The sequence below is a fragment of the Aulostomus chinensis genome, chromosome 2, assembly GCF_037954235.1.
Source record: "Aulostomus chinensis isolate RoL2024-O1b breed Wild chromosome 2, RoL_Achi_v1.0, whole genome shotgun sequence".
NCBI classification, from domain to species: Eukaryota; Metazoa; Chordata; class Actinopteri; order Syngnathiformes; family Aulostomidae; genus Aulostomus; species Aulostomus chinensis.
Window position 1 is genome coordinate 4,627,551 of NC_141321.1, and position 26,190 is coordinate 4,653,740.

At 45.2% G+C, this 26,190-nt stretch overlaps 1 protein-coding gene across 2 annotated transcripts in view; it reads left to right on the forward strand.

Moving 5' to 3' along the window:
- LOC147268842 (SH3 and multiple ankyrin repeat domains protein 2-like) overlaps positions 1–26,190 on the forward strand; it is a 256,844-nt gene that overhangs the window by 200,733 nt on the left and 29,921 nt on the right. For both annotated transcript variants that reach the window (XM_086223330.1, XM_086223339.1), the window contains 2 exons: positions 20,939–21,074; positions 24,573–24,653. In XM_086223330.1, the coding sequence (XP_086079456.1) occupies positions 20,939–21,074; positions 24,573–24,653 (217 nt within the window). The remainder of the gene's footprint in view (positions 1–20,938; positions 21,075–24,572; positions 24,654–26,190) is intronic.

Here is a 26,190-nt window from a genome sequence, read left to right on the forward strand (position 1 = left end):
CTCATTTCCGACATCAAATGTGTGTTCTAAAGTTTAATTGTTTAAAATCCGTACGTAAAAATCTTTGTTTTCTTTTGATGGGGTTCCAAGAATTTTGTAAGCATCATAGTCAGTCCTGGAGCCAGGTTTGCCACCTGATGTGGTGAAGTCAAAGCAGACGTGTGTCCTCACTGATCCTGGATCTGCTCCACCTTCCTGCTGGTGGCTGCTGTTGCAGGATGTGTTGCTGATGGAGAATTGTTGGGTGGAGGTTCATTGAAGGAGGGAGGTGCTGGACCTGCTCTACTTGGACAGAGTCAGGACAGAACTTTGGTTGGGGTTTGGTGACACACTAATAAACCTGACCTGACTTGACTCTTTATAACAGCACAATCGATTTTATCTGCTACCTCAGTTCAGTTAAATCAATTCTTTATCAGATTTTACCAGAAATATTCTAACATGTATCTTGTCTGTCACCTTAAAGGTGAAAAGCCATGAAATACATTTAAAAATAGAAGAGAAAAGCTGCTACGTGAGACACAAGCTGACAGTTGAACGTGTGCTGCTATCTGACCTACTTTTTTGGTTTATAGAAGCATCACACTTATGTATGTGTGCGTGGGTAACACTGCTAAAACATTCATCACAAAATAGCAAATGATTTTAGTCTGGGATCAGGGATCCAGAATTATAATTACCAATTTTCCCAAAGATCAGGTCTAAAGGGTTTGATTTGTAACTTATCAGTCAGTAGTAAATCAACAGTTCTCACTGCAATAGTTCTGGCATCGTTTTGGTAGAACGTTGAATTGTAAGTACCAGGTATGACTGTTTTCATTCCTCCTCAGAGCTCCGTACATCTGTTTTTTCATGGTTTCTCCATGTATCATTGATGCTGACAGTTTGTAAATGGACATTTTTGAGCAGTTTTATGGTGATTAGCAGTCAGTCTCCGTTAGCGTCATGCTAAATATACATAACTGGCTCTTTCTGCATTCTCACAGTGAAGCATGCCGGAGGGAAAAACACATTTTTAAGTTCAAGACTTCTATTTCTGAGTACCTGGGCGAGGTATCACCTCAATATATCACTCGTAGCTCATGCTATCATCAAGAAACCCGGAAGGGAGAATGTTTGAGGTTTGTTCATGCAGCAGAATTTAAATCAAGCATTGATGGTTTTCCTGATACTTCTTGCAGTTGCTGAAGTCTCGATCAGAGCCTACCTATCAGAGCATCCTGCCAGCAGTAAATCAGAACAGGACTGCAGACCTCATTGTCCTTGACCCACTTAGCTTTGGTTGACTGGCTGGTTTGCTTGCTAACCAGCGTGACTCACCAGAGGGGTAGAAGGCCACCTGTGCCAGGTTGTTGGGTCATCTGAAAAAAAAGATGAGCTGACATGAGAAGAATGTATTATAATCTTCAATACTTTAAACACCACAGGACTGGCTTTTTTTTTTTTATTTCAGTGGTACACTGAGTTAAGTGAATGCTCCATAGCGCCTGTTGTGGCCTCACGGGCTTTCATGTTTTTATATATCAACTCTATAACGAAATCCTCCCCTCGTCCATTCCGTCATTCCATTCTGACCTTGGGACTTCCAGCCTCCTCAGTGCAGATGTTCTTGAACACCACACAGCCTCTGTGTCATGGCGCTCCATGTAGGCTCTTCCTGCCCGCATCATCACCCTGCTACTATGTGCTCAATTGTCTCAGGGGCATCTAGACCCCGGCCTGAGCCTGTGGTCCTGTCTGATGGTCTAGACCCCGGCCTGCGCCGGTGGTCCTGTCTGGTCAAGACCCCGGCCTGAGCCTGTGGTCCTGTGTGGTAGTCTACACCCCGGCCTGCGCCTGTGGTCCTGTCTGGTAGTCTACACCTCGGCCTGCGCCTGTGGTCCTGTCTGGTGGTCTAGACCCCGGCCTGAGCCTGTGGTCCTGTCTGGTCTAGACCCCGGCCTGAGCCTGTGGTCCTGTGTGGTAGTCTACACCCCGGCCTGCGCCTGTGGTCCTGTCTGGTAGTCTACACCTCGGCCTGCGCCTGTGGTCCTGTCTGGTGGTCTAGACCCCGGCCTGAGCCTGTGGTCCTGTCTGGTCTAGACCCCGGCCTGAGCCTGTGGTCCTGTCTGGTGGTCTGCACCCCGGCCTGCGCCTGTGGTCCTGTCTGGTGGTCTGCACCCCAGCCTGCGCCTGTGGTCCTGTCTGGTGGTCTAGACCCCAGCCTGCGCCTGTGGTCCTGTCTGGTGGTCCAGACCCCGGCCTGAGCCTGTGGTCCTGTCTGGTCTAGACCCCGGCCTGAGCCTGTGGTCCTGTCTGGTGGTCTACACCCCAGCCTCTATTGATCTTGTATTAAGTGCCTGCTCTTGTGCTGCCATGAGTTGTGTGACCTCAAGCTGAATTCTGACACATCCGTGTTCCTTGGTTGTGTGACCAAAGATGTTTGTGTCACGTCCTCATTGCTGCATGACCCCAGCATGGATCCGTAACCACTGTGAAACAATGTAGACACCTGTTGATGCAGATCAGTTCCACCTTCCACCACAATGCGGGTTTTAGTGCCAGTGTGGTGCTGTTTTGATTTTAATTCAGAAAAAGAAGATGGCAGCATTGTTTTGTATGAAATAATGTTGATTGTGGGCCTGCCTGTCTGTGTATGGCAGTTCTGTGTGACCACAGATGGACAGCAAATTCTTCATTGTATTATAAGTTCTATCATCTTTTAACAAAAAGAACATTGCCTGCATGTTACGGTACACTCTGCTTTGTTGGGTTTTATTTGTCAAATTCAAAGATGAATAACCAGCTGTTTCAGGAAGTGATGAGCTTTTGGATCCAGGTGCAGCCTCATTACACCGACAATAATCACATAAACACCTAAATAGGTGGAATGAGGATGGAAGGAGTGAGTGCTTGTGGTGATTGTTGAGAACAGTTTAGAGTGTGGTTAAATACCATGGTGTGAAGGCATCAAAGTTGCACGGTATGTTTTGAGAGCATCCATGCTTTTTTAATTGCTTTTCCCTTCGTTAGAGAACTTGCAGGTGGGACCAAATGCCTGGAGAGATCAGTGAGGAGTCTTAATCCAACGATGCTTTATTTGATCAGAAGCTTGTTCAAAGATTTGTGATGCTTTATTGATTGGAAATGTTATTTTCTTTGTTGTTACACAGCAAAGTTTCTTTCCAGGAAGTCTTGTCTGTAATGCAAACGCTGCAGAGGTTTAACTGACGGTCACTTCGAGGTCAGGCAGTGCCACTGGAGTTGCCTCCTCTCAATCAACAGGACGAATAGCTACATTACTCGTTAAAGCACTGATGGAGCGACAACGGCCTGCAGCTGTTGACAGACTCAGAGGAAGGATAGGTTGATATGAGATGATGACGTGGGAGCAATGAGGAAAGTTTAAAATCACAGAGAGAAAAAAGTTACAGAGAAGAAAGTGTTCTGTCAGTCACATGCAGGTTTGTGTGTGTGTGTGTGTGTGTGTGTGTGTGGGTGTGACTGTGAGCATATTCTATTAGACGCTCTGAAGCCTTGCCCTGTGTGCCCCAACACTATCACTGCTCATTATAGATACAGGAAATGATCAAGTCAGCATCGTAGTTCTTTCAGGCGATAGTATAGGATATATTTTTGTGAAATACTGTTGTATACAGTGTACACATTGTTCTTATTTAAGATGATAGAATGTCAGCACTAAAAAAACTAAAAACTCATCTCAAAAATCAGACAAGAGATTCAAACTGACTTTTTATGGAAAAAAATGCCTACAAGATCTGTTTTTGGTCACAAAACACTGATTGGTGCTGTGAAAGCCAAGAACAACTGGGCTGCTCTGGTGCTGCAGAGGCCCACGTGCTAGCTTACTGGATTTGCTCCAGCTGTGGCTCGGCCCATCAGTGCCCATGTCACTGATGGGCTTTCAAAATATATATTCTCTCCGTCTCCAACCTCCCTCTGCACCTGGAGTGTAAAAGATTCTTTAAAAAGCTAAAGAAATGACCCGGTGAGGGGTCGTCAGGCCTGCTAGCCTGCCGTGCCTGCACTGGCATGTATGTACTTAAATCTGCTCTGTGTTAGCGAGCGCCAGGGCTGTATCATCATGAAATGACTCATTCTTGGACAGACAAGAATTATTAAGTTGTCCGGTGTTTTCATTTTATTTTATAGTTTTTGAATTGAAGACTGCCAAAGCTGAGCCGGAAGAGATCTGCTAGCTGTAGAGGGCCCAGCCTTTAGCAACCATCTTGGCGCTGAGCATGCATTTTCACTGGGTCTGGTCTACAGAGACAACAGCAGTAGTCCTGTTCAACGGCCTCGTGGACCAGAACCAGAACTAAACCCACTGAGTGGTGCTGCTTCTGGGGAGTTATAGCCTCCTGTCAGTTACTATGATTTTTTTCTTATATTGGGTGAGTTGCTGCCTCTTAGTGCCTGGTAGATGATTAACAGATCATTTTCTTATTTTAATTTTTGTATGTAATTTTCCAGTTTGGTGAAGTTCATGTTTTTCAATATCAGTATGTTATGGGAAACATGCTAGACAGAAAGCAGCATTCCAAAAAGCAGAAAACCCTCCATCGTCATCGTCATCGTCATCCTCATCATATTCAGTCACCGTCCACATGAGCAGTGATAAGGCCTGCAAGCAGGGCTTCGTTCACATGTGCAGATGTGCACACACCAAACCCCAGAAGACGCGGCACTAAAATCACATGACATTCAGTCTTAAAATAACAGAGTGGAAGCGTCATTTCCTATAAATGATTTATTTACACATGCAGCGCATAAAGAGCAGCACGGCTGAGCCCACGGTGCTCAGGGAGCTGCTGTTTATTTTTGAAGCAGCCGAAACACAACCCACTGCCGAAATGTGACTGGAGACTCAAATCTTTTAAGATGTCTGCACTGGGAGGGGAGGCAAATGGGGGTGAAATCCAGCAAAGCAGTCCATTGACAAAAAAGCCCAGTATCAAATAAAGTCCCGATTTAATGATGAATGATCCACCCCTACGCCACCGACCACCCACCTATACACTGATAACAGTCTCAGCACCACTCCCACCTCCAGCGGTATCACACAGCAACTGTTGCCTAGCAACCAGGAACGTGTTGTGCCTCTGTGTGTACACAGTGAGAATGCAGCTTTTAAGGGTAAAGCTTAGCAGAGACTTGGGAGACAGAGTCTGAGTGTGGATTGGAGGTGAGTAGAGGACATTGGGCCAAAGAGAGGGGACGAGGCGGGCCGATGATCCACTGGCTGAGCATCTCTCATTTGCACTGGTCAGCTTTATCACTTCTCCTACACTATGCAGTAATAGTCTTACTACTGAATGCCACACTATGCAAAACTGGTCTGCAGTCCGTTCTGAGACTTGTCAGACGTACTTACATAAACTCTCCCAGTTTATATAAGAGCAGATCCATGGAGATGAAAGTCTGAGTGGACTCCCTGAGCCACAAAGCAGCCAAGCATGAAAAGTCAAAGTTTGTCCTGTTGATGAGTAGCAGTTCCTCCACGTTGCTGCCGAGAGATTCACCAGGTGAACAGAAGTGTCATGGGCTGCTCTCGTGTTCTACATGCAGCAAAAACAAGCCTCGTCTGGTTTGAAAGAAGGGAGTCCAGGAGTATCACACCTGCCACCTGAAGGGTTACTGCGACTCTTGTCTGGTCACTGTGGTCAGGTTTGGCGCCCTGGACGCACCTGATGTGCTCAGATTTTGATTGTTAGTTTCTCTCATGGTCAGGCATCTGATACAAGCAGTCCTCCCTCAGAAGTTCCACCATAAACCTGTTTTTGCTGAGAGGCTGACATCTTGACTGTAGGCCAAACTGAAGATTAGTGCTGAGTGATGCTGATACGCTCAACCACCAGGCTTGGTGATGAGACAGTGGCAGAAGAATAACTGCAGCCATCGATACAGTCAGACAATGGGTTCAGTTCAACAAACAAATCCCCAAAGTTTGGTTCCATGGACAACCCTTGATCCGCTGGCTGCTTCATCTCAGGAACAACCACAGGCGGTCATTTCTCTTTATCACCTGTGTGGCTTGGCAGGTCCTGTAACATGGCTCAGTTCAGCTGGTTAGGATCTAGATCTATCCAGAACAGGATATTATTGTTCAGGGCTTTGAATTGATTCAAAACCAATTAACAATCCACATTCATGATTAATCATGGCTAAGAATGAATATTTGAGACGAAAAATCACCAGACAAATGAGAGCCAACACAAAGGGAGAGTATTCAGAGTTCCTGTTGCAGGTTCCAGTCTTTGGCACCCAGTGCAAAACATGCTTGAGGGCGACAGATGTTGTGTTGGACAGACCGTCACCTCCAAAGATGTGGCACACAAATCTTTGCTGGACGATTCAGTTTGGTGATAAAGGTTTTCAAACGTGGGTTTGTTTCATTTGTATTTAAACTACATTTAATATTTCAGATGAATTACTAAAAAATGCAGTTCTGATAATTATCAACTGAACAGAAGCAAAGCATGTTGGGTCTGTATGTTTCAGAGTAGCTGTGAGAGTGTTCCTCAGCAGACCCAGTGCTGTTTGGGGCATTTTCAAGAAAGCAATGTTGTATTTACCCTCATAAAGTAAATCCTGAAGACAAATAACTCAAATCTTGATTTCTAAACGCAAAACTATCACACATTGATGGTTGGGTGACTTTGAACCTGCACCACGTGAACCCAAACAAATCAAACATCAAGATTCAGGCTCACGAGTGCGTGTGCGCTCCAGGTAGAGCTGGGCGATAAACCGAATTCATTTGATTAATTCGATTTTATGTTTTCAAGCGATATGAAAAAAATTAAATCTCAAAATCGAGTTTAATGTTTCAACCCAGTGCTTGTAATACACACAGTCACCGCAACACGCACATACATCAGGAGGACTGGCGCTGTTTCCTAAGCAGACTGTGGTCCGATCAAGAAGAAGAACACTGGCTTATGCCCATGCTTGTGCCTGACGGACAGGTAACACAGACACACTTGAGGGATGGAGGCGGCAGAAGTCACGGACACAGAGCACGATATTGTTCAAAAAAAGGGAAGCGTGACTTCGGTGGTATGGTCGTGGTTTGGATTTGCGAGTGTTGTGGCGTGTTGTGCAAACTTTGTAAGAAGATGGTGAAAACGAAGGCAAGTAGCACAACAAATCTTTTCCAGCACATCAAGCAACAGCACCTGCCAGAGTGAGAGCAACGTGTGAGGCGTTGCCTTACAAGCATTGACGCGAGCTCCATGAAAAAACCTCTGCCAAAATCACAGCCAAGTGTTGCTGCGGCGTTTTCCAAAGCTACGCCGTGTGACGAGTCAGGAAAGAGATGGAAGGACATTCCTGATGCGGTGGCTTTTTACGTATTTAATTTAATTTAAAAAGTGATTATCTTTTAAAAATGAATCTGATGTTTTGGCATCAATCAAAATTCTATTTTTCGAATTATGTTTGTGTGGGGGTTTTTTTACACAGGAAAAAAATCGATTAAAATCGTGAATCGGATTTTAAAATGAAGAAATCAAGATTTAATTTTTTGGCTGTATCGCCCAGCCTGAGCTCCAGGCCTGTGCTTGTGCTTGTCGCTGCCTGGAGGACGGTTGATGTGTGCCAGTAGGCCAGAGCAAGAGTTAAAGCCATGAACTATCCATTAAGGTCCTCCTCCGTGCTGCCGCTCTTTCTGCTTGGCCATTGGCAGACAACGTCTTTTTTAGTGACCTGAACTCCCACTAGACACATGTATTGATGAACGACCCTGTCAGTGGGTCGCTCAGTGTCACTGGGGCTGTAAGTCTCCAGAGTGCGGCTGTACGTGCTTGGGGAGGCAGTTCCAAGAGAGGGGCTTGGGAAGGAGGGAGCGTGTTTGTGTTTCCTGGAACTTCTATATGATTGAAGCTACTCGGCTCTGTTGAGGAAGGCCGGCAGTGCGTGCGTGTGTTTATGTGTGCGTGCGTGCGTGCGTGTGTGTGTGTGTGTGTATGTATGTGTGACCTTGCATGTGTCTCATCATCAGTTTGATGTATCAATCAAAACTCTTGTAAGTAGGACTCTGAGTCATCAGAAGTAAACTCTTCTCTCAATCTTCCCTGCCTCCCTCTTTCCATCCTTCACTTGTGTCTCATGTTTTCCTGCACACACACACACACACACACACACACACACATGCATATACACACAATTTTCTCTCTGTAAATTTATGTATTTAATGAACCAGCTTTGATGTACTCCAGCTTCCTACAAGCCAACCCTCAGCCTCAGATGCAGAACGTGTGGGTGAAGGTGTGCTGCTACACCCACTCATCACTCTGTGTGGCTATGTGGCTGCGTGTGTTTGCAGCACAAAATAATACAGTGCTTTTTCTTAATATTTCCATTGTGTTATGTATGTGTGTCTTGACTGCTTCTGCAAAACTTTGTGTTGTTCTCTTTTATGGGGAAAATTCAAACCAGGTTGAATGTCTAATATTGCACATCTCCTCTTAAACGCAGACTCATGGCTGTGCCCCCCTGTGGGGTGTATTCATCTACTGTACATGCATGTGTGTGAATCTACTGTACATGCATGTGTGTGAATCTACTCTACATGCATGTGTGTGAATCTACTCTACATGCATGTGTGTGAATCTACTATACATGCATGTGTGTGAATCTACTGTACATGCATGTGTGTGAATCTACTGTACATGCATGTGTGTGAATCTACTATACATGCATGTGTGTGAATCTACTGTGCATGCATGTGTGTGAATCTACTGTACATGCATGTGTGTGAATCTACTCTACATGCATGTGTGTGAATCTACTGTACATGCATGTGTGTGAATCTACTGTACATGCATGTGTGTGAATCTACTATACATGCATGTGTGTGAATCTACTGTGCATGCATGTGTGTGAATCTACTATACATGCATGTGTGTGAATCTACTGTACATGCATGTGTGTGAATCAACTATACATGCATGTATGTGAATCTACTGTACATGCATGTGTGTGAATCTACTGTACATGCATGTGTGTGAATCTACTCTACATGCATGTGTGTGAATCTACTATACATGCATGTGTGTGAATCTACTATACATGCATGTATGTGAATCTACTCTACATGCATGTGTGTGAATCTACTGTACATGCATGTATGTGAATCTACTGTACATGCATGTGTGTGAATCTACAATACATGCATGTATCGTAGATTCACATACATGCATGTATGTGAATCTACTATACATGCATGTATGTGAATCTACTATACATGCATGCATGTATATGAAACATTTCTGGATAAGATCAGCTGTGTGTCACCGGTGTTCACCACATTGTTATTTATGAAACCTGAACTCAATCCACACGCACTTTATGAGCGCTGAGTGGATTGATGTCACATCTTCACTTTTCTCCAGGAGCAGTTGTTATGTTGAATGAGGGACCCCTGGGGAGAGAGAGCGATGCCAAATTAGTGACAACATTAATTACCAAGAGCAGTTCATTGATGCCAGAACAATGCATCACGTTGAGCTGAATACTCATTCTAGCACACTAGCATACTAGCATACTGGCATACTAGCATACTAGCATACTAGCATACTAGCATACTGGCATACTAGCATACTAGCACACTAGCATACTAGCATACTGGCATACTAGCATACTAGCATACTGGCATACTAGCATACTAGCATACTGACATACTAGCATACTGGCATACTAGCATACTGGCATACTAGCATACTAGCACACTAGCATACTAGCATACTGGCATACTAGCATACTGGCATACTAGCATACTAGCATACTAGCACACTGGCATACTAGCATACTGGCATACTAGCATACTAGCATACTGGCATACTAGCATACTGGCATACTAGCATACTGGCATTCAGCATACTGGCATACTAGCATACTGGCATACTAGCATACTAGCATACTGGCATACTAGCATACTAGCACACTGGCATACTAGCATACTGGCATACTAGCATACTAGCATACTGGCATACTGGCATACTAGCATACTAGCATACTGGCATACTGGCATACTAGCATACTGGCATACTAGCATACTGGCATTCAGCATACTGGCATACTAGCATACTGGCATACTAGCATACTAGCATACTGGCATACTAGCATACTAGCACACTAGCATACTAGCATACTGGCATACTAGCATACTGGCATACTAGCATACTGGCACACTGGCATACTAGCATACTAGCATACTGGCATACTAGCATACTGGCATACTAGCATACTGGCATACTAGCATACTGGCATTCAGCATACTGGCATACTAGCATACTGGCATACTAGCATACTAGCATACTGGCATACTAGCATACTAGCACACTAGCATACTAGCATACTGGCATACTAGCATACTGGCATACTAGCATACTAGCATACTGGCATACTGGCATACTAGCATACTAGCATACTGGCATACTGGCATACTAGCATACTAGCATACTGGCATACTGGCATACTAGCATACTAGCATACTCTTACCAACACAGGCTGCCTCTGCCAGTAATCAAATCTTCGGCTGATTGAGTCATCAAGGCGTCCTTCAATATTTGCACACATATTAACAGGCAGAATATACCAGTTCAGCTGTGTTCGAGTCAAGCCTTCCACCATTTGGCATCTGTTGACCAGTTTCAATCCATTTTAAATAGAAACACAACCACCAGATCGATACCAACCTCACCACCGGAGGAGGATACAGTCTTGACCAGGATTTACGTAATACACAAAACAATCAGTTTGTCTCAGTCAGTTCCATTACAAGATCCAGGGTCAAGTGTTGATTGTAAATTTGACCCACTTCCATCCCTCAGGCCTGCAAAGGCAGACATCACACAATATTCAAGTGTAAGATTTTAAGATGATGCATATGAAGACTCGTGAAGTTTTGATCAAGGATCAGGAAGAACATCGTCTCAGTGCTGCAGGTGTCCTCTGCTGCAGATACAAAGAGGTCTGCATCAAGTAAATGAGGTCATTGACATCATTTTATAGCTGTTTCAATAATTCTGTGTTGATTATGTGAGCAACTGGGAATGACTTGACATTGGAGTCATGAACGTCCGTCTGTCATTCAAGTGACAGCTAGGAGTAGCGATGCACTGATTGCAAAAGGCTTGGCCGATACGATTGCTGGTTGTAAAGGTGGTCTGACCTGCCAAAACCGTTTTTTCCGATTCCGATTTTCTATCTAAGAATTAATTATAATCATGCAATAGAGACACCATATTTGTTCGGCTTGAGTAGTGAGTACCCACTTCCAAATTTAATACAAGTAACCCTTTCCCAGACAACATATTTAACTGCGGTTAAAACCACAACTCGTGGGAGGCATATATGATACAATCGTCATTACCCCCGTTGGTGGCGTTGAACTTTTCACTGTTGTGGGTTGTTGTGGTTGCTGGGACTCTGCTGCATCCCTCCTCTTTTTAGCAGGAGCATCTTCATCGGTATATTTGTTAAACAAACCGGGGTGCTTTTTTTCCAAGTGGGGTCTTAAGTTTATTGTTCTAAAAGTTTTAGGTGTTTTCCCCCACGGCTTACTTTTGATTGGCAGTCAAGACTAAGAGTGTGTGATGGGTCGTCCTGGCACACAGTGAAATCGCTCCAAACCAGCGACATGTTTTCCTCATGTGTATGGTTTGTGCTAGCTTTTAGCTTCGCCGCTTTTTCTTCTTCTTCTCTGCACTTTGAGCTTAATGCTGCGCATCACGCATATGCACATCTTCTTCTTCTTCTTCTGAATTTCCAGCAGAGTAGACGTGAGCCTGCATATTACATGCGCATCAATTTGCGTGGCAGAAACCCGAAAATTACAACAGTGACTGGCCGGGGACCGATTGGGCCGATTTGATGTAAAACCGGCGTTTTTAATCGGCGGCTGATTGATCGGTGCATCTGTGGCTAGGAGAATTAAAGATGAGCATATGAGGGAGGCAACATGAGTCACGCTCTGACCTGAATTATCAGCCCACCGTATGAAAACCCTGAATATTTGACATGAAGCTAATTTGAGCTCCCACAGGTTGTGATGACCTTGAACCAACTGAGCTCCACCTGTGCTCTTGTCCAAAGACAAGAGAGTCTAACTTAGGGTTCATACTTGTTCTTTGACAATGACATCATTTTGTATTGTTTTAATAATTCGAGGTTGTTATCAGGCCTTACCCATGTCATTGTGTTATAATGTTGTTGGGTGCATGTGTGGTCAGCCGTCATCTATCACTGATGCCTGACACTTATTGATTGCTGAGCCTTACATCATCATGATGTGAAAGCGCTCCCTCCCCCGCAATAAATCTACTGCGTTGTCATGTTTAGGTTGTGTGAGTGCTGGTGTTCTCATGGTCATTACTGAAGAGGGATCAGATGACCGCTGTGCAGGCCTGTTAAACCCTCTTCGCCCTGACAGGCTGGATTAGCGGACTGTCGCTGTAGCCAACATTTTTATTGGTCAGATTAGAATTGATTAATCAGATTAGCGCCTGTCAGTGGGTGCGGTAGTTGCATCAGATGAGGTTGGACCGTGTGATGTGATGGATTCTGGGCTGCTGTGTTCGGCTAAATAGGCTGCATGATGCCTCATGTTGTGGAAGTATTGAAGTGATCATCACAACATTCACGACTGTTGAAGAGGCCCTTGGGCTTGACCAGAGATAAGACAACATGCATTTGGCACTGGAGGCTTAAGTTCTGTGTGTGTGTGTGTGTGTGTGTGTGTGTGTGTGTGTGTGTGTGTGTGTGTGTGTGTGTGTGTGTGTGTGTGTGTGTGTGCATTGATTAAACAGTTAATGTTCTGCCATAGAGCTTCTGGTTCAATGCAGTTTCTCTTGCTTGTAGTTGTTGGTTCAGGAGTGTTTTGGCAGTTTGTGGCCTTTGGGCATCATCTCTCCTTTTACATTCATTTTATATTCCATCCAGCCACACAACCTATACACTGCTCACTCACTCACTCCAACATGAGAAACCCCTGTGGACTGTAATTGCCCTTCTTATGTCAGTCTGCGTTCACACTAGAGTCAACAACTGTAGAGTCTAATCAATATCATTAATTGTCTGCATGCCATGAACGTTGATGATGGACGACGTGGTCCTACCACTAAATAACATTAGTGAGGAATTACCTTTCTTAATATCCATGCATCCATCCATTTTCTGTACCTCTTTATTTGTTAAGGGTCACCCACAACCTTCTTGCTGGGGGGCCACAGTGAGGACCACGGCTCCACTGTGCTGCCAACCATTCAAACTTTATTCATAAAGCGCTTTCATACATTACATGTAAGTGCTTTACATGGACAAATAAAAACATTCCCTCAAACCCACTACGACCACACAGTTCACCCACACACACGCGCGCACACACTGTTTCGAAACATCCACACATACATACACTAGAATAGTGAACATTCGGCTGAGTACAGATGAACCAGCCAAGAAAGCGAGAAAGCAGCATCAGAGGAGCCGTATGCACCAGGAGCACAGCGCCAGCCATAGCCACAGCACACCGACGCAGGACCCAGAGGAGAGATGAGGAAGAGAGAGAGAGAGAGAGAGAGAGAGAGACGCCTGCAGCCACAGCCGACCACCGCTCCTGGTGCAGAGGGCTCCCCCGGAGGAGACACTGGAGATCCTAAAGATAAAAGAATAGAAATTGGTAAAACCTAAAATAGAAAATGGTATAATTTAAAATGAAGATATGAAAGAATAAAATTAATAAATAAATACAAAATTAGGGCCTAAGATAAATAAATGTCATGAGTAAAATAAATATTAATCAAAAGCTAAGCTAATAAGGTGTGTCTTGAGCCTGCTCTTAAAACCGTGAACATTCTCTGTAGTCCTGAGGTCCTCTGGCAGGCTGTTCCACAGACGAGGGTCGTTATACTGAAAAGACGCCTCGCCATGAGTTTGTGCCCTGACTTTACGAATGACTAGAAGCCCGCTGCCAGAGGAGTGCAGGGTCTGCGAGGGTTCATAAGGTAAAAGCAGTTCTGAAAGATAAGAAGGCCCAGGACCATTAAGACATTTAAATACCAGTAAAAGAATTTTAAATTGATCCTAAAACACTGGGAGCCAATGCAGTGATTCTAAAACTGGTGTAATGTGGGCCCAGCCCCTGGTCCTAGTTAGGACACTTGCTGCTGAATTTTGTTTTAATTGTAGACCTGAAATATTCTTTTTTGGGAAGACCAGAGAGCAGGGCGTTCCAGTAGTCTATATGACTGATGATAAAAGCATGTGTCAGCGTCTCCGTGTTGGCCCCAGAGAGAACGTGGCCGACTCAGGCTATGTTCTTTACATGATAAAAACCTATTTTCGTTATGTTCTTAACGTGTCGAATATAAGTCAGCTCAGAGTCCAAAATTACACACAGGTTTTTCAGCTGAAACGATGGGTTGAAAGACAGTGCTTGCAGTTTGGGTAAAAGTTTCTCTCTCTGGGCCTCAGGACCGACGACTAAAACCTCATTTTTTCCCGGTTAAGCTGGAGATCACATGATCATCCAAAATGCAGTTAAAAAGGGCATCCATAGGCCTGTTGTCACTGGGAGACACGGAAAGCTGCGTATCATCAGCGTAACTGTGGAAGTTGATTCCATGTCTCCTGATGTCACAGCCAAGAGGGAAGATGGGCAGGTTAAAAAGGACAGGGCCTAAAATCGAACCCTGGGGCACACCACATGTGATTTTATGAAATTTGGAGGAGCATGTGTCAACAGTTATCATGAATGTTCTCTGTGAGGTAGGAAGTAAACCATTTTAGTACAGTACCAGAGAGGCCGACCAGATATTTCAGTCTATTTAAAAGAATAGTGAGGTCTACTGTATCAAAGGCAGCACTTAGATCCTGCAGAACCAACACGGTCACTTTTGTGAATCATAATTTGATCGAAAATCATTTAAAGTCTTTGTCAAGGCAGTCTCTGTACTCTGGTTTATCCTAAAACCAGACTGACCTTCTTCATGACGAACATATTTGTCTGAACGGGTCGCCAGTCCATCACAGGGCCATCAGGAGCAATTCGGGGTTCAGTGTCTTGCTCAAAGGCACTTGTATACGGTCACTGAGGGAAGTAGAGATTGAACCAGCAACCCTTCGTTTTCTGGATGGCCTCTCTACCTCCAAGCCATGCTTTTTTTTTTAATATGTTTCCATATTATTCCTGAAAATAAATACATAAAAGTGGCCCACAGGATGTTTGGCAGCACAGGCCTGCTTGCTCAGTCGCCTCTCCACACTCTGATAGGTGTCGTGTATATTCAGCCATTCTCTATGAAAGCTAGTAATCTCTGTCCATAGCCGTAGGCTTCACCAGCGTCAGAGTTGACGTGGGCATTGCTGCGTTCTCCACAGTGTCCACTGCTGAGTTTGAAGATGTTCAGTGGTTATCTGCAGTATTTCTATAACATTTACGGAATATTTCTCTGACATCTATGATGTCCCCCCATTTCCTTCGCTACGTAAAAAATCAACATTCCTGACTTAAAGTGATGCAAGCAAACAGGCGAGCCACAACAGAAGGCTTTCAACGACTTCTGAAACTCAACTCTAGCCGGCTCCATCTACCTGCAACTCAGTTTGTGATGATGCGCTGGCTCATTGAGTTGCAGTGGTCTTAACTAGCAGGTTTCAGACAACCTGTTGCAAGTATTTGCAGGTTTCAACTCATCTTGTTGCAAATCTTTGTTGTAAACTGGGCTCAAGGAATCAGCATTAAGACTCATAAGTCCTTCTCCCCACAGACTTTCATCTGAGGTGCTCTCATAAGAGTGAAGGCTCTTCGTGAATGACTTTTATCTTTTCCAGGATCTTGTCTTAACTTTAAGTGGAAATTCTCTGAAAATATCTTAACTTTAAGAATTTTCTCAGAATTTCATCACTCGGAGCAGCTCTTTGTACTGGGAGGCTTTGTGATGCGGCCCCAGAATCTCTAAACAGAGCTGTAAAGACTCCATAGACCAGGTAAATGATCCACTAGTGTATCAAAAATACTTCAACATTTATAAATGATCGGGATGTTTTTGTGTAGCCACAGGCAGAGTCAACCCCTCCAGGTCTGAGGCTTTAGATTTCTGTTAGAATTTGTCCTTGACAGGCAATTGTAGACGCAGAGAGGGAGATGGACACCATATTCAGCACGCACATTCAGTAGAAGCAGAAAATGAAGACCCCAGAACTGTGTTTCAAATCTGATGCAGATTGCAGGATGGACACAATGGTCAGGGATGGAGTGTCAGAAGTAGTTCTGCATCGAGGAGCTGAACATCAGTGAGGACAAAGGTTGCTCTCCTCCTCCCCCATGTCCAGCAGCCGGGGCAGCAGAGCCCATGTGCCGAGGGGAACCACTCGTGTGCAGAAAACAGGACATGAGGAGGATCCCTTCGGATTCTGCCAGCTGACCTCAGCATCTGCTGCTCGTGTGTGTGTGTGTGTGTGGGGGGGGGGGGGGGCGGGGGGCAGTCATTTTGAAGTATATACTTTGCCTGTTTTGCAAGAGGTTCCTGTTCTGCATGCTGATATAGTTGAAGGTGAAGGACGATGCCAGTCTCAATGAAGGAAGAGTAGGATGTCCTGAGGATGTTCTAGCTCACTTCACAGCGGGAGAGCGTCCTCAGAAGGTGCAGCAGCTGCTGATGTCTCCCCATGTTGGTGTCAAGTTTCAGCTGCTTGTCAACATGTGTAGAAGATAGTGGGTTGCTCTCTGGAATGGGAGTGATTTGCTGCCCCAAGTGAAGCTGTTTCACCGTCTCAGGGGTTCTGGAGTGGGGGTACAATGGAGGTCAGACATTAGAGGAGGGAGCTTGGAGTTCGAGTAGCGGTCGTGTTGCATCTAAAGCAGCGGCTGAGCCACTGAGAAGGATGCTTGGACACATTTAACTGGCAGCAGAACCTGGAGCTAAAGGTGTGGCCTGGGAACACCCCAAGTTACTGGGGAGAGGGACGGCTGGACGACCTGCTGCTGATACACAGGGATGACACAGACTTTTTGCAGAATATGTTATCGATAGAGATAGAGAATTGAGGATACATTTAGAGTCATTTACAATTTTACATACAATATTTTTATGAATACATGTATCTAAATACAGGCGGCATGGTGGTGCAGTGGTTAGCACTGTGGCCTCACAGCAAGAAGGTTCCGGGTTCGAGTCCCGGCTCGGGCACGGGATCTTTCTGTGTGAGTCTCCATGTTCTCCCTGTTCCTGCTGGGTTCTCTCTGGTACTCCAGCTTCCTCCACAGTCCAAAGACATCAAGAGGGGACGAGGCTGATTGATTCTCTAAATTGACTGTAGGTATGAATGTGAGTGTGAATGGTTGTTCGTCTCTCTGTGTTGGCCCTGTGATGGACTGGCGACCTGTCCAGGGTGAACCCCGCCTCTCGCCCGTTGATGCTGGGATAGGCTCCACCCCCCGCGACCCTTAATGTGTAGGAATAAGCGGAAGATGACGATGGATGGATGGTATCTAAATACAAAAATGCATGCAAGGGTTTAAATGAGTTCATCTATTCATGAATCGTGCAATACAACAGACAGCATAAATGTTAGAGGAACGGCACACTCATCTAGAAAGGAGTCAAGCCTGCTGGTGTTCACTCAGTCCCTCCACCCGGTGTTACCGATGATGTGGCACGTTGACAGCCTTTTCAGCTGATGAGGGGGTCATGTGACTTATCCCAGTCGGCACACACAAGTCATCCACATAACTCACATAGACACTCACCCCCCCACTGCCTGTTCAAGTCCTGCCAAGCTAGTCGGCGTTCACAGGGTTCTTAGCAGTGAAAATAATGCCTAGATGGTCCAGATATCAGACCGGTAACACATTTCACTGCCAATTCCTTCTCTATACTTACTGGATGAGGGGAAAATATATACTTTTTCAGGAGAAAATTCCCTGGTGCCCTCCCTCTCTCATGTTAGCTGTCTCAACAAGGGTAAATAAAAACCAGCAGCAACTGTTGTCTGGTTACAAATCTCTTCATTTGATTTACAGTTCATAATGAAATGAACTTAAGCATTCTGTTATTGATGGAGGGCTGCTGAAGATGCTGTGTATGGGCACCAGAGCTTGTCCACAACTTCAGTGCAAGCCATCAGAGCTATGTTGTTGCCGTCCAAAGTCTTTCCAGCTGATTGGGGTGTAGGTCACCAGACTGACCCCCAGAACTCACCGCACTCACAGAAGTCTCATGATATCAGACGGAGCCACAGATGTGTGAGACTGCTGTAGTGCTGCTGCTTGTGCTCACTGATTTCACATTTTGTGTGTGTGTGCGTGTGTGTGTGTGTGTGTGTGTGTGTGTGTGTGTGTGTGTGTGTGTGTGTGTGCAGGTCAGTTGATACAGGAAGAGGGTTGAAAGAAATTTTTTCATTGAAGCTGAACATGAAACACTGAAGGAGAAGCAAACTTTTTGTCACTCTGTCCTGATCCGTGTGAAGCACTCTTCTCCTCCCTGTGCAACAAATCCAAACAAGTTCTGCTCCAGTTTTGAGGAAGAAAACATTCTTTTATGCATGTCAGTGTGTATGTGTCCAAGCGTGTCCGTTGTTGTTACATAATATGGTGGAGAGAGAGTAGATTACGTAAGGCCGTCTCTATATGCAAACTGGATGTGTGTGTGTGTGTGTGTGTGTGTGTGTGTGTGTGTGTGTGTGTGTGTGTGTGTGTGTGTGTGTGTGTGTGTGTGTGTGTGTGCTAGGACCTCAGTGCGTCTGATGGAGCACGGAGGAGGGAACACGAGGTCACGCTGAAACAGCTGTAGGAGCAATTCTCTAATTACCAAAATGTCCGTCCTTGTGACGTCTGACCAGCAGTTGTGAAATTAAAGCTCACAGAGAGACAATTAAGTCCTTCTCTTTTCTTCCAGTCCACCTCTCTGTCCCCCATTGTCCTCTACATTTCCCATTATCCACCACTTTTGCTTTCTCTCCCTCTTCCCATCCATAATTCCTCTCTGTCGCTTCAGGCGGGTTTCTCTTTTTCATCCATTCATCTGACCCCTTTTCCATTATTTGTCTCTATGAAAAGGGGATGAGTAAAGCCGACTTGAGCGATGCGGTCCACCAGGGTCCATATTAAATTACACAAGCAGTGATGAGATTAAAATCCATCCGTGTGTGTTTGAATGAGGAAATCGAAGTGGGTGTGTTTATGTGCATAGCCAAGAATCTAATATGAGCGTGGCGTTCTGGCTGCAGTCAGATGTTGATGTATGAGCTGCACCGTGGTCAGCTGGTCTTCGGGAACTCGTCACCTGTCAGTGCAGTGAACTTCAGCAGCAGGTTTTTCATGTGGAAATAAAGGAACTTATAACCATGGCAAGTTTTCAAAGTGAGGTCTTTTCGAGTCCGAAAATGCTTGTTAAGAGTGAAGCTGCATTCGCCTCACATCATCTCCACTGCTGCCCACAATTTAGCACTTTCAACACGAGTCTCATTGTGGTGAAAATCTGGGATCATGTTGTAGACCCAGGTGCTGCGGGCTTGAGCTTCCTGACTGGACCTCACTGTGGACCGGCAGCAGTCTTGTTAGTTTGGTGACGGTGGATGATGGTGAGATACAGCAGAAAGAAACACTGACATGGAGGCGCATGTGGGTGCAGTGCAGCTCTACTTGGAACAGCTCAGACATGGACGTGAACAGCTGATGGGTCACTGAAACTACATTCAGAATCACTGGATTGGACATCTGACAGCGTGTAACATTCAACGCAGGTGGAATCGAGTTTGGAGTTACAGCCAGTATTTTACGCCACAGTTATTTGAAACACAAAGGCTTTAGCACTCACAGATTTAAAACGTTTTCATTCAGAATGTTAGAATGGTGCTCACCAATCACATTTGCTGCTTAAAGTACTGTTAAAGAAATTAAAAACAGCAGTAGTGCATCAGTGAGTAATCTGTGGGCCCATGTATGTTTCTTCCTCTAAATAAGTAAAGTATTCGTTTGAGTGTCCTGTCTTCTCTACAGTGAGATAATGAAAAGTGTGTCCATGGAGTGGGAAAAAGCCAGAGAGGGAAGAAAGAGAGAGCAATGACTGCACCTCAATGGTATTAATATCAGCTGATAATAATAATAACCACTGCTGCAGTATTTGAGAAGTGAGCAAGAAGTCAGGTCAGGTTTATCTGTGTGTCACCAAACCCCAACCAAAGTTCTGTCCTGACTCTGTCCAAGTAGAGCAGGTCCAGCACCTCCCTCCTTCAATGAACCTCCACCCAACAATTCTCCATCAGCAGCACATCCTGCAACAGCAGCCACCAGAACCTTCCTTTACCAGGCAGGAGGGTGGAGCAGATCCAGGATCAGTGGGGACGGAGAGAGAGCAGGAGAGCAGGACAGAGACAAAGACAGAGAATGGAGGAGGACAGAGAGACAGAGGGAAAGAGAGGGACAGAGATAAAGAGAGAGAGAGAAAGGAGGAGAGACTGATGGACAGAGACAAAGACAGAGAATGGAGGAAGACAGAGAGACAGAAGGAAAGAGAGGGACAGAGATAAAGATGGAGAGAAAGGAGGAGAGACTGATGGACAGAGACAAAGACAGAGAATGGAGGAAGAGAGAGACAGAAGGAGAGAGAGGGACAGAGATAAAGAGAGAGAAAGGAGGAGAGACTGATGGACAGAGACAAAGACAGAGAGAAAGAAGGAAAGAGATGGACAGAGATAAAGAGAGAGAGAAAGTTACAAGTAACACTGCAGCCCCCAGATTAGCATATCACATGTCAAAATATCCAGGAGACCTTCCCAACTTTCTTCAAATGGGTAGAGAGAAGAGAGGATTTTCCTGCCCTTAATACCCTAATGAGTGTGTGTGTTCGTGTGTGTGTGTGTGTGTGTTCGTGTGTGTGTGTGTGTGTGTGTGTGTGTGTGTGTGTGTGTGTGTGTGTTTTGGCTTGTTTGGCAGGTAAACCAGGAGAATGTGGTGAAAGTGGGCCACAGACAGGTGGTCAACATGATCCGCCAGGGAGGCAACCGGCTCCTAATCAAGGTGGTGACAGTGAGCCGGAATCTGGACCCTGATGACACGGCACGCAAAAAAGGTACAGTTGCCCGTAGAGACTTTTACTGGGGAGGAGTGAACTATCTGTCACCGTGTTAGGGACCGTTCCTCAGTAGAGCAGTAGAACAGCAGTAAAACACACCTCTCTTTCACACATGAGCTCTGAGGTCCATGAGGCCTGGTGCATTTTTTGTCCAGTGCAGAGCAAACAGGCGAACTCCGGCCAGCAATAAACGGTGGACCTCGGTTGTCTTCCACATGGACCCTGATATGTTTCACTTGAGGTGTGAAAGGACACAGAACAAATATAGTAGTGACTCAAACAACATTCACTTCAGTGGCTCTCAGATGCAGGGAGCTGTGAGACAGAGAGGAGGGGTGAGAGACTTTTTAACGTACACTGTAAATGCAAAAAAACAAAAACAGGTATCAAAGGTGATTGAATGCTTTCTTGTAGTTAGTTTAGTTGTTAGTTAGTTAGTTAGTTTAGTCCTGTTAACAGGGATGAAAGATAGATACACTTGCAGGAGTTTTGGGAGTAGAAGGTAAAGGTGGGGAGTTCCCCTTTTTTCCAACCAGGTCATGTTTGTTTGGTTCACTTGACAAAGTGACGATGTGAAATCAAACCCAACCTATTTAAAAGCTGTGGTAGAGCCCTTGAACCTTGACGACACTGAAAACATGGTGGACACCCACAGTCAGCTTTTGTCGAAAGCAGTCCCCGATCTAGTAGCTGTGACAGCTAGCTGTTAGCCTGCGCTGATGGCCGGTTACAACATGTGAATTATGGGGCGAAATAACAAATGTTACCTGCATCTCAAACATCATATGTTGAATTGTAAACAAAGTAATGGGTATTATTTCTCCAATGTACAAACAGCCTTAAGCGCTGCTTGCAGTTGGCCATTAGCCACAGGCTAACTGCTATGTCTGTAATTCAACCTCATGTGCTAACAGCTGTTATGTGTGTTATTTCACCCCATGATTCATTTTCGACAACCAGCCAAAGCAAACAACTATGAGCAATTACACTTAACAACAACCCTCACAACTCAAACACTCTATGCTGGCTATACGTTAGCGCTGACAGGTTGATTGACAGTGCTTAGCTGACTGTGGCTGTCCAAGATGGCTCCGTCGGCAGGCACCCTGCTTCGGCTGTTAGTGCATGCGAGGCACCTGTACGGAGGCTGGGACAGGTCGGCCACCAACAGCCTCAATGATCAGCTGCAGTATATATTTCCATTGTTGTGTTTGTGGAAAGTCAGAAAAGGTACAATGTCAATTAACTGTTATTTTCATTTGGTTGTTGCCACATCGTCAAGTCTTGTGAAATAAATACGCACATCGCGTAGCAGCATCTTTATTCCATCAGCAAACTGAATGAATGGCAGTGCATCACTGTGTACCTAAGGTTTCCGGTATGAGTGCGTTGCCCTCGTGGGCATGGCCACACCAGACCAAGTCAGCTTGTAGCAAAAGGCTAAGATGTGGACGCCACTGCCTGCAGAATGAATCAACATCATGTATTAAATTCTGTCTTTTCAAGTCCATTTTTTGTTTCTAAGAGGAGGAGTGTGTCATGTCCTCATGCAGCAGTTGCACCAACGTGGTTTCAAGCTTCATCGCGGCCTTGGACTGCTGTGCTGCGTCAGTTTTCTCAATAAACACCCCATCAACAGAGAACCTGCGAGTTTTCTTCTGAGCAGACAAAATTTGTATTTACATTCTGGGATGTTAACAAAACCTCGTGTGTGTCCTTCAGGTTTAGTGAAAGGTTTCAATGCATCTTACTTGCATGTGAAACATTTGTACAGCTGTTTTTATGTTTAATATATTTATATCTTACTTGCTGCCATCCTCTTTCCTGCATTTCTCGGCATGTTGATGTTGAATATCGTGATGCCTTCAGCAGGTCTGTGATTGTTCGTTCTGATCGTAATGCTGCTAGAGCTCAGACCTGCACAGACATGGATCCCGAGCGATCCCTCACATGGTGAGGTGTGAACACACTCACTGACCCTGGGCACACCTGGTATTAAGATCCGTCTCGGCGTGATCAGATCACAGGTTGTCAGCTCTGTCAGTGTATTTCCACTTGGCTTTGAAATACAATACACCCACACATGCAGGACCTCGGTTTGCAACGTCAGCATATTTACCTGCCCGGGCGGCAGTGTCTATTGATCACAAGCACACGCGAGTATGTCGCTCAGAACCTGAGGACGTGACACACAAATATTTGTTGCTGTAGATTTTGAAGCTCAACGCACTCCGTTCATGTCTGTCACTGACATTCTTAGTACTGAAGGAAATCGTTCAGTCACAAATGTGGTTTCAGTGATGAGAGCTCAGGACGCATTCAGTGTGTTCACACCTGCTATGAAGGCTGCTGCTTGTGATGGGATGATCCCTCGGGACAGATCTTGATACCAGGTGTGGTCAGGGATCAATCATCATGACCACAGTCAGGAGTGGTCAGAACCACATGTGGCCTCATTCCTTCACCAGCGTGAGTGTGGCAGGTCGCGCTGAAGGCCTGCCTCACCTGATGTGCTTTGTTTAAGAGGAAATTACACACATAAACGGCAGCATGTGAGTGTTATTCCCATTCTGATCATTTTTGAAAAGCCAAAGAGATAAGCAAGTAAATGAGATACTGAAGTTTATCACAAGTACGTGGCTTTGCTCACCAGCAACATGCAGAGGTACAGTCCCAGTCTGCTTTTGGATTCCCCCTCCTTGGCTTGACGGATAGGCAGGGTGAAGAGTAAGTCTCTGTCTCTGTCTCTGCAAGCAACTCAGCTGAATCATTTATCAGAAAAAAAATCATCTTTAACTCGCTGTTTCCTAAAATAGAATTCAAAATCTTTGCGTTGAAAATTAGTTCATGTTTTGGTCGACACAATCCACAGCAAACAACAAACATGACACAACTTGAGATATCGCGGCAGCTAAAAGCCTCGTACTGGAATAAGCGCCGATGTAGCAAATCTGCACCCATGTGACTGAGTCCGTCCACGTGTCTGGACAGCAGCAAGGCCAGAGTGGAGGAAGAGGAGCAGCTGTCCATCAGAGACACATGGAGAGGTCGTGAAGAATTACCTTCAGGTGGACAACTTGTGTAGCAACTTCTTTAGCTCTTCCTCTGCCATTTGTTTTAGCCGTGTGTGATGCTGCCTATAGCGCCATCTTCTGGAGGCATTATGTACGTAGCCTGTTTTATCCGCTTTACATCAGTGGATGGAAACACAGCTGAGCTCATTTCTTCTTTGGATGTGGAGTATTTTGACGACAGGTGTGAACGTGCATCCTGAGAGCTGACACTCGTGATCAGCTCACCAAACACACACACATGTTCATGACACACACACATGTTCATGACAGGTCTGCATGCAGCATGTGGAGATATGAATATATCCATCAATAATTATCGGGACAGCCATTGACTTTGGACTACGTGAATGTTCCTAACTTTCTGCAGTTGGGTGGATTTTTTTAATCTCTTCTTTCATGTTTGACTCTGTGTCTCACTCAGCTCCCCCTCCACCAAAGAGAGCCCCCACCACCGCCCTGTCCATGCGCTCCAAGTCCATGACCTCTGAACTCGAGGAACTGGGTAAGAGCAGCCTCACAGTTTCACAGGAGATGACCCAAGGACGTCAGTGTCTAACTGCACCTCTTTCTTTACCTCTTGTTCTAATTGATTGGTTAATCTCTCAATAGTGGATAAAGGTAAGCAGTGAATGCTGCACAGCCTTCTGCCACCCCCCCCCCCACCCCCCAATGCTTGCTGCGGCTGAATGAAGCTTTTGTTCAAGCTCATGCAATTTAAGTTTCCATCATTTGGTCATTTTTCTTGAGATTGCTTTTAGAAAAAAGAACGAATGGCTTCTCTTTCCTCCTCATCTTCTGTCCTGCTCTGCCATTATGCATGAAGGACTCCTGCTTCTGAAGACCCCTGCACCTCTGAGCTGTGGCTGCGAGGAGCAATTAAGCCAGAAATATTATTTTGGTTTGCTATAAATATCTGGGGTCTTTGTGTGTCTTCAGTGGTTTTTTTTATGATTGTGTGTTTCGGGGCGGGGGGGTCGGGGGTCTGAAAATGAAAATCCCACCACACATTCTTATGAGAGGAACTGATTATGAGCCGTGACGGTGAAAATATCCAAGGCTGACTCAATACAAGTGAGGCGGTTGTTAATGATGGTATCCGTTCATGAAATATCACCAGTTAGTGCAGCATTGGTTTTAGCCAAGTAAACAGAAGAAAACCTGTTGTGAGCTTTCAAAGTGATGCAGCACACAATAACCATGTTAACTACCTAGCTTTAAATCTCTTGCCTTGCTGCTTATCCGTACCCCAACAGCTCAGCGTCTCCTCGATTTTCCTTCATCACACGCAAGGTCGCACTGTGTAAACCGTAACTGGAGTCCACCCATTGTGCAGTGAGGCCGAACAATGACTGGGCAAACAGAGGAACTCCGGATGTCTGTGGTAAAACCAAAAGCATATTTTTCAGAGTCTCTTTTAGCGTCGGCTGGTTCAGTGTCCCTGCCGGAGTTGTGGACTCAGAGTGTTGGCATGTGTTTGTCCCTCAGGTGGTGGATCAAAGCCGTACTGATAACACAGCTCTTTATCTTCTGCCTTGAGAAATGCCAAATTTGCAGATGTTACAAGTGGCTGATGCAGGGTTTTTGATTCAATCAAAAAAAGATTCCAAACTGCAGACATTTCGGCTGCCCGAGGCATCAGCGTCACGTTAACCCTATGTTCCTAGTTACCACTGATATTTGAAAATGAGGCATGCGGTCACTATAATGCATCATGAGGAACGCATGAGTAGATAAATTCTTCCTCGAGAGGGTTACTCAAGACATTTGTTGTTTCTGAATGCCTTTGGGTTTGGTTCTCCTGTTGGAGAGCGGGCGTCTGAAGTCAAGGTCTGATGGTGTGGGGACTCAGTGCTGTGACTGTAAGCTCAAGTATTCCTTCAGCAAAACAAAAGCTGATTTTTGTTTGTTTGAATTAGTTGCAAAATTGTGCAGTACATCAGCACTAATAGCACCTTATCATGGACCACACACACGGAGGGATCGATCCTTAGTAATTGGAGCTCTATGCTTGTGTCAAAGGTGTACAAAGAGCGTGTGGG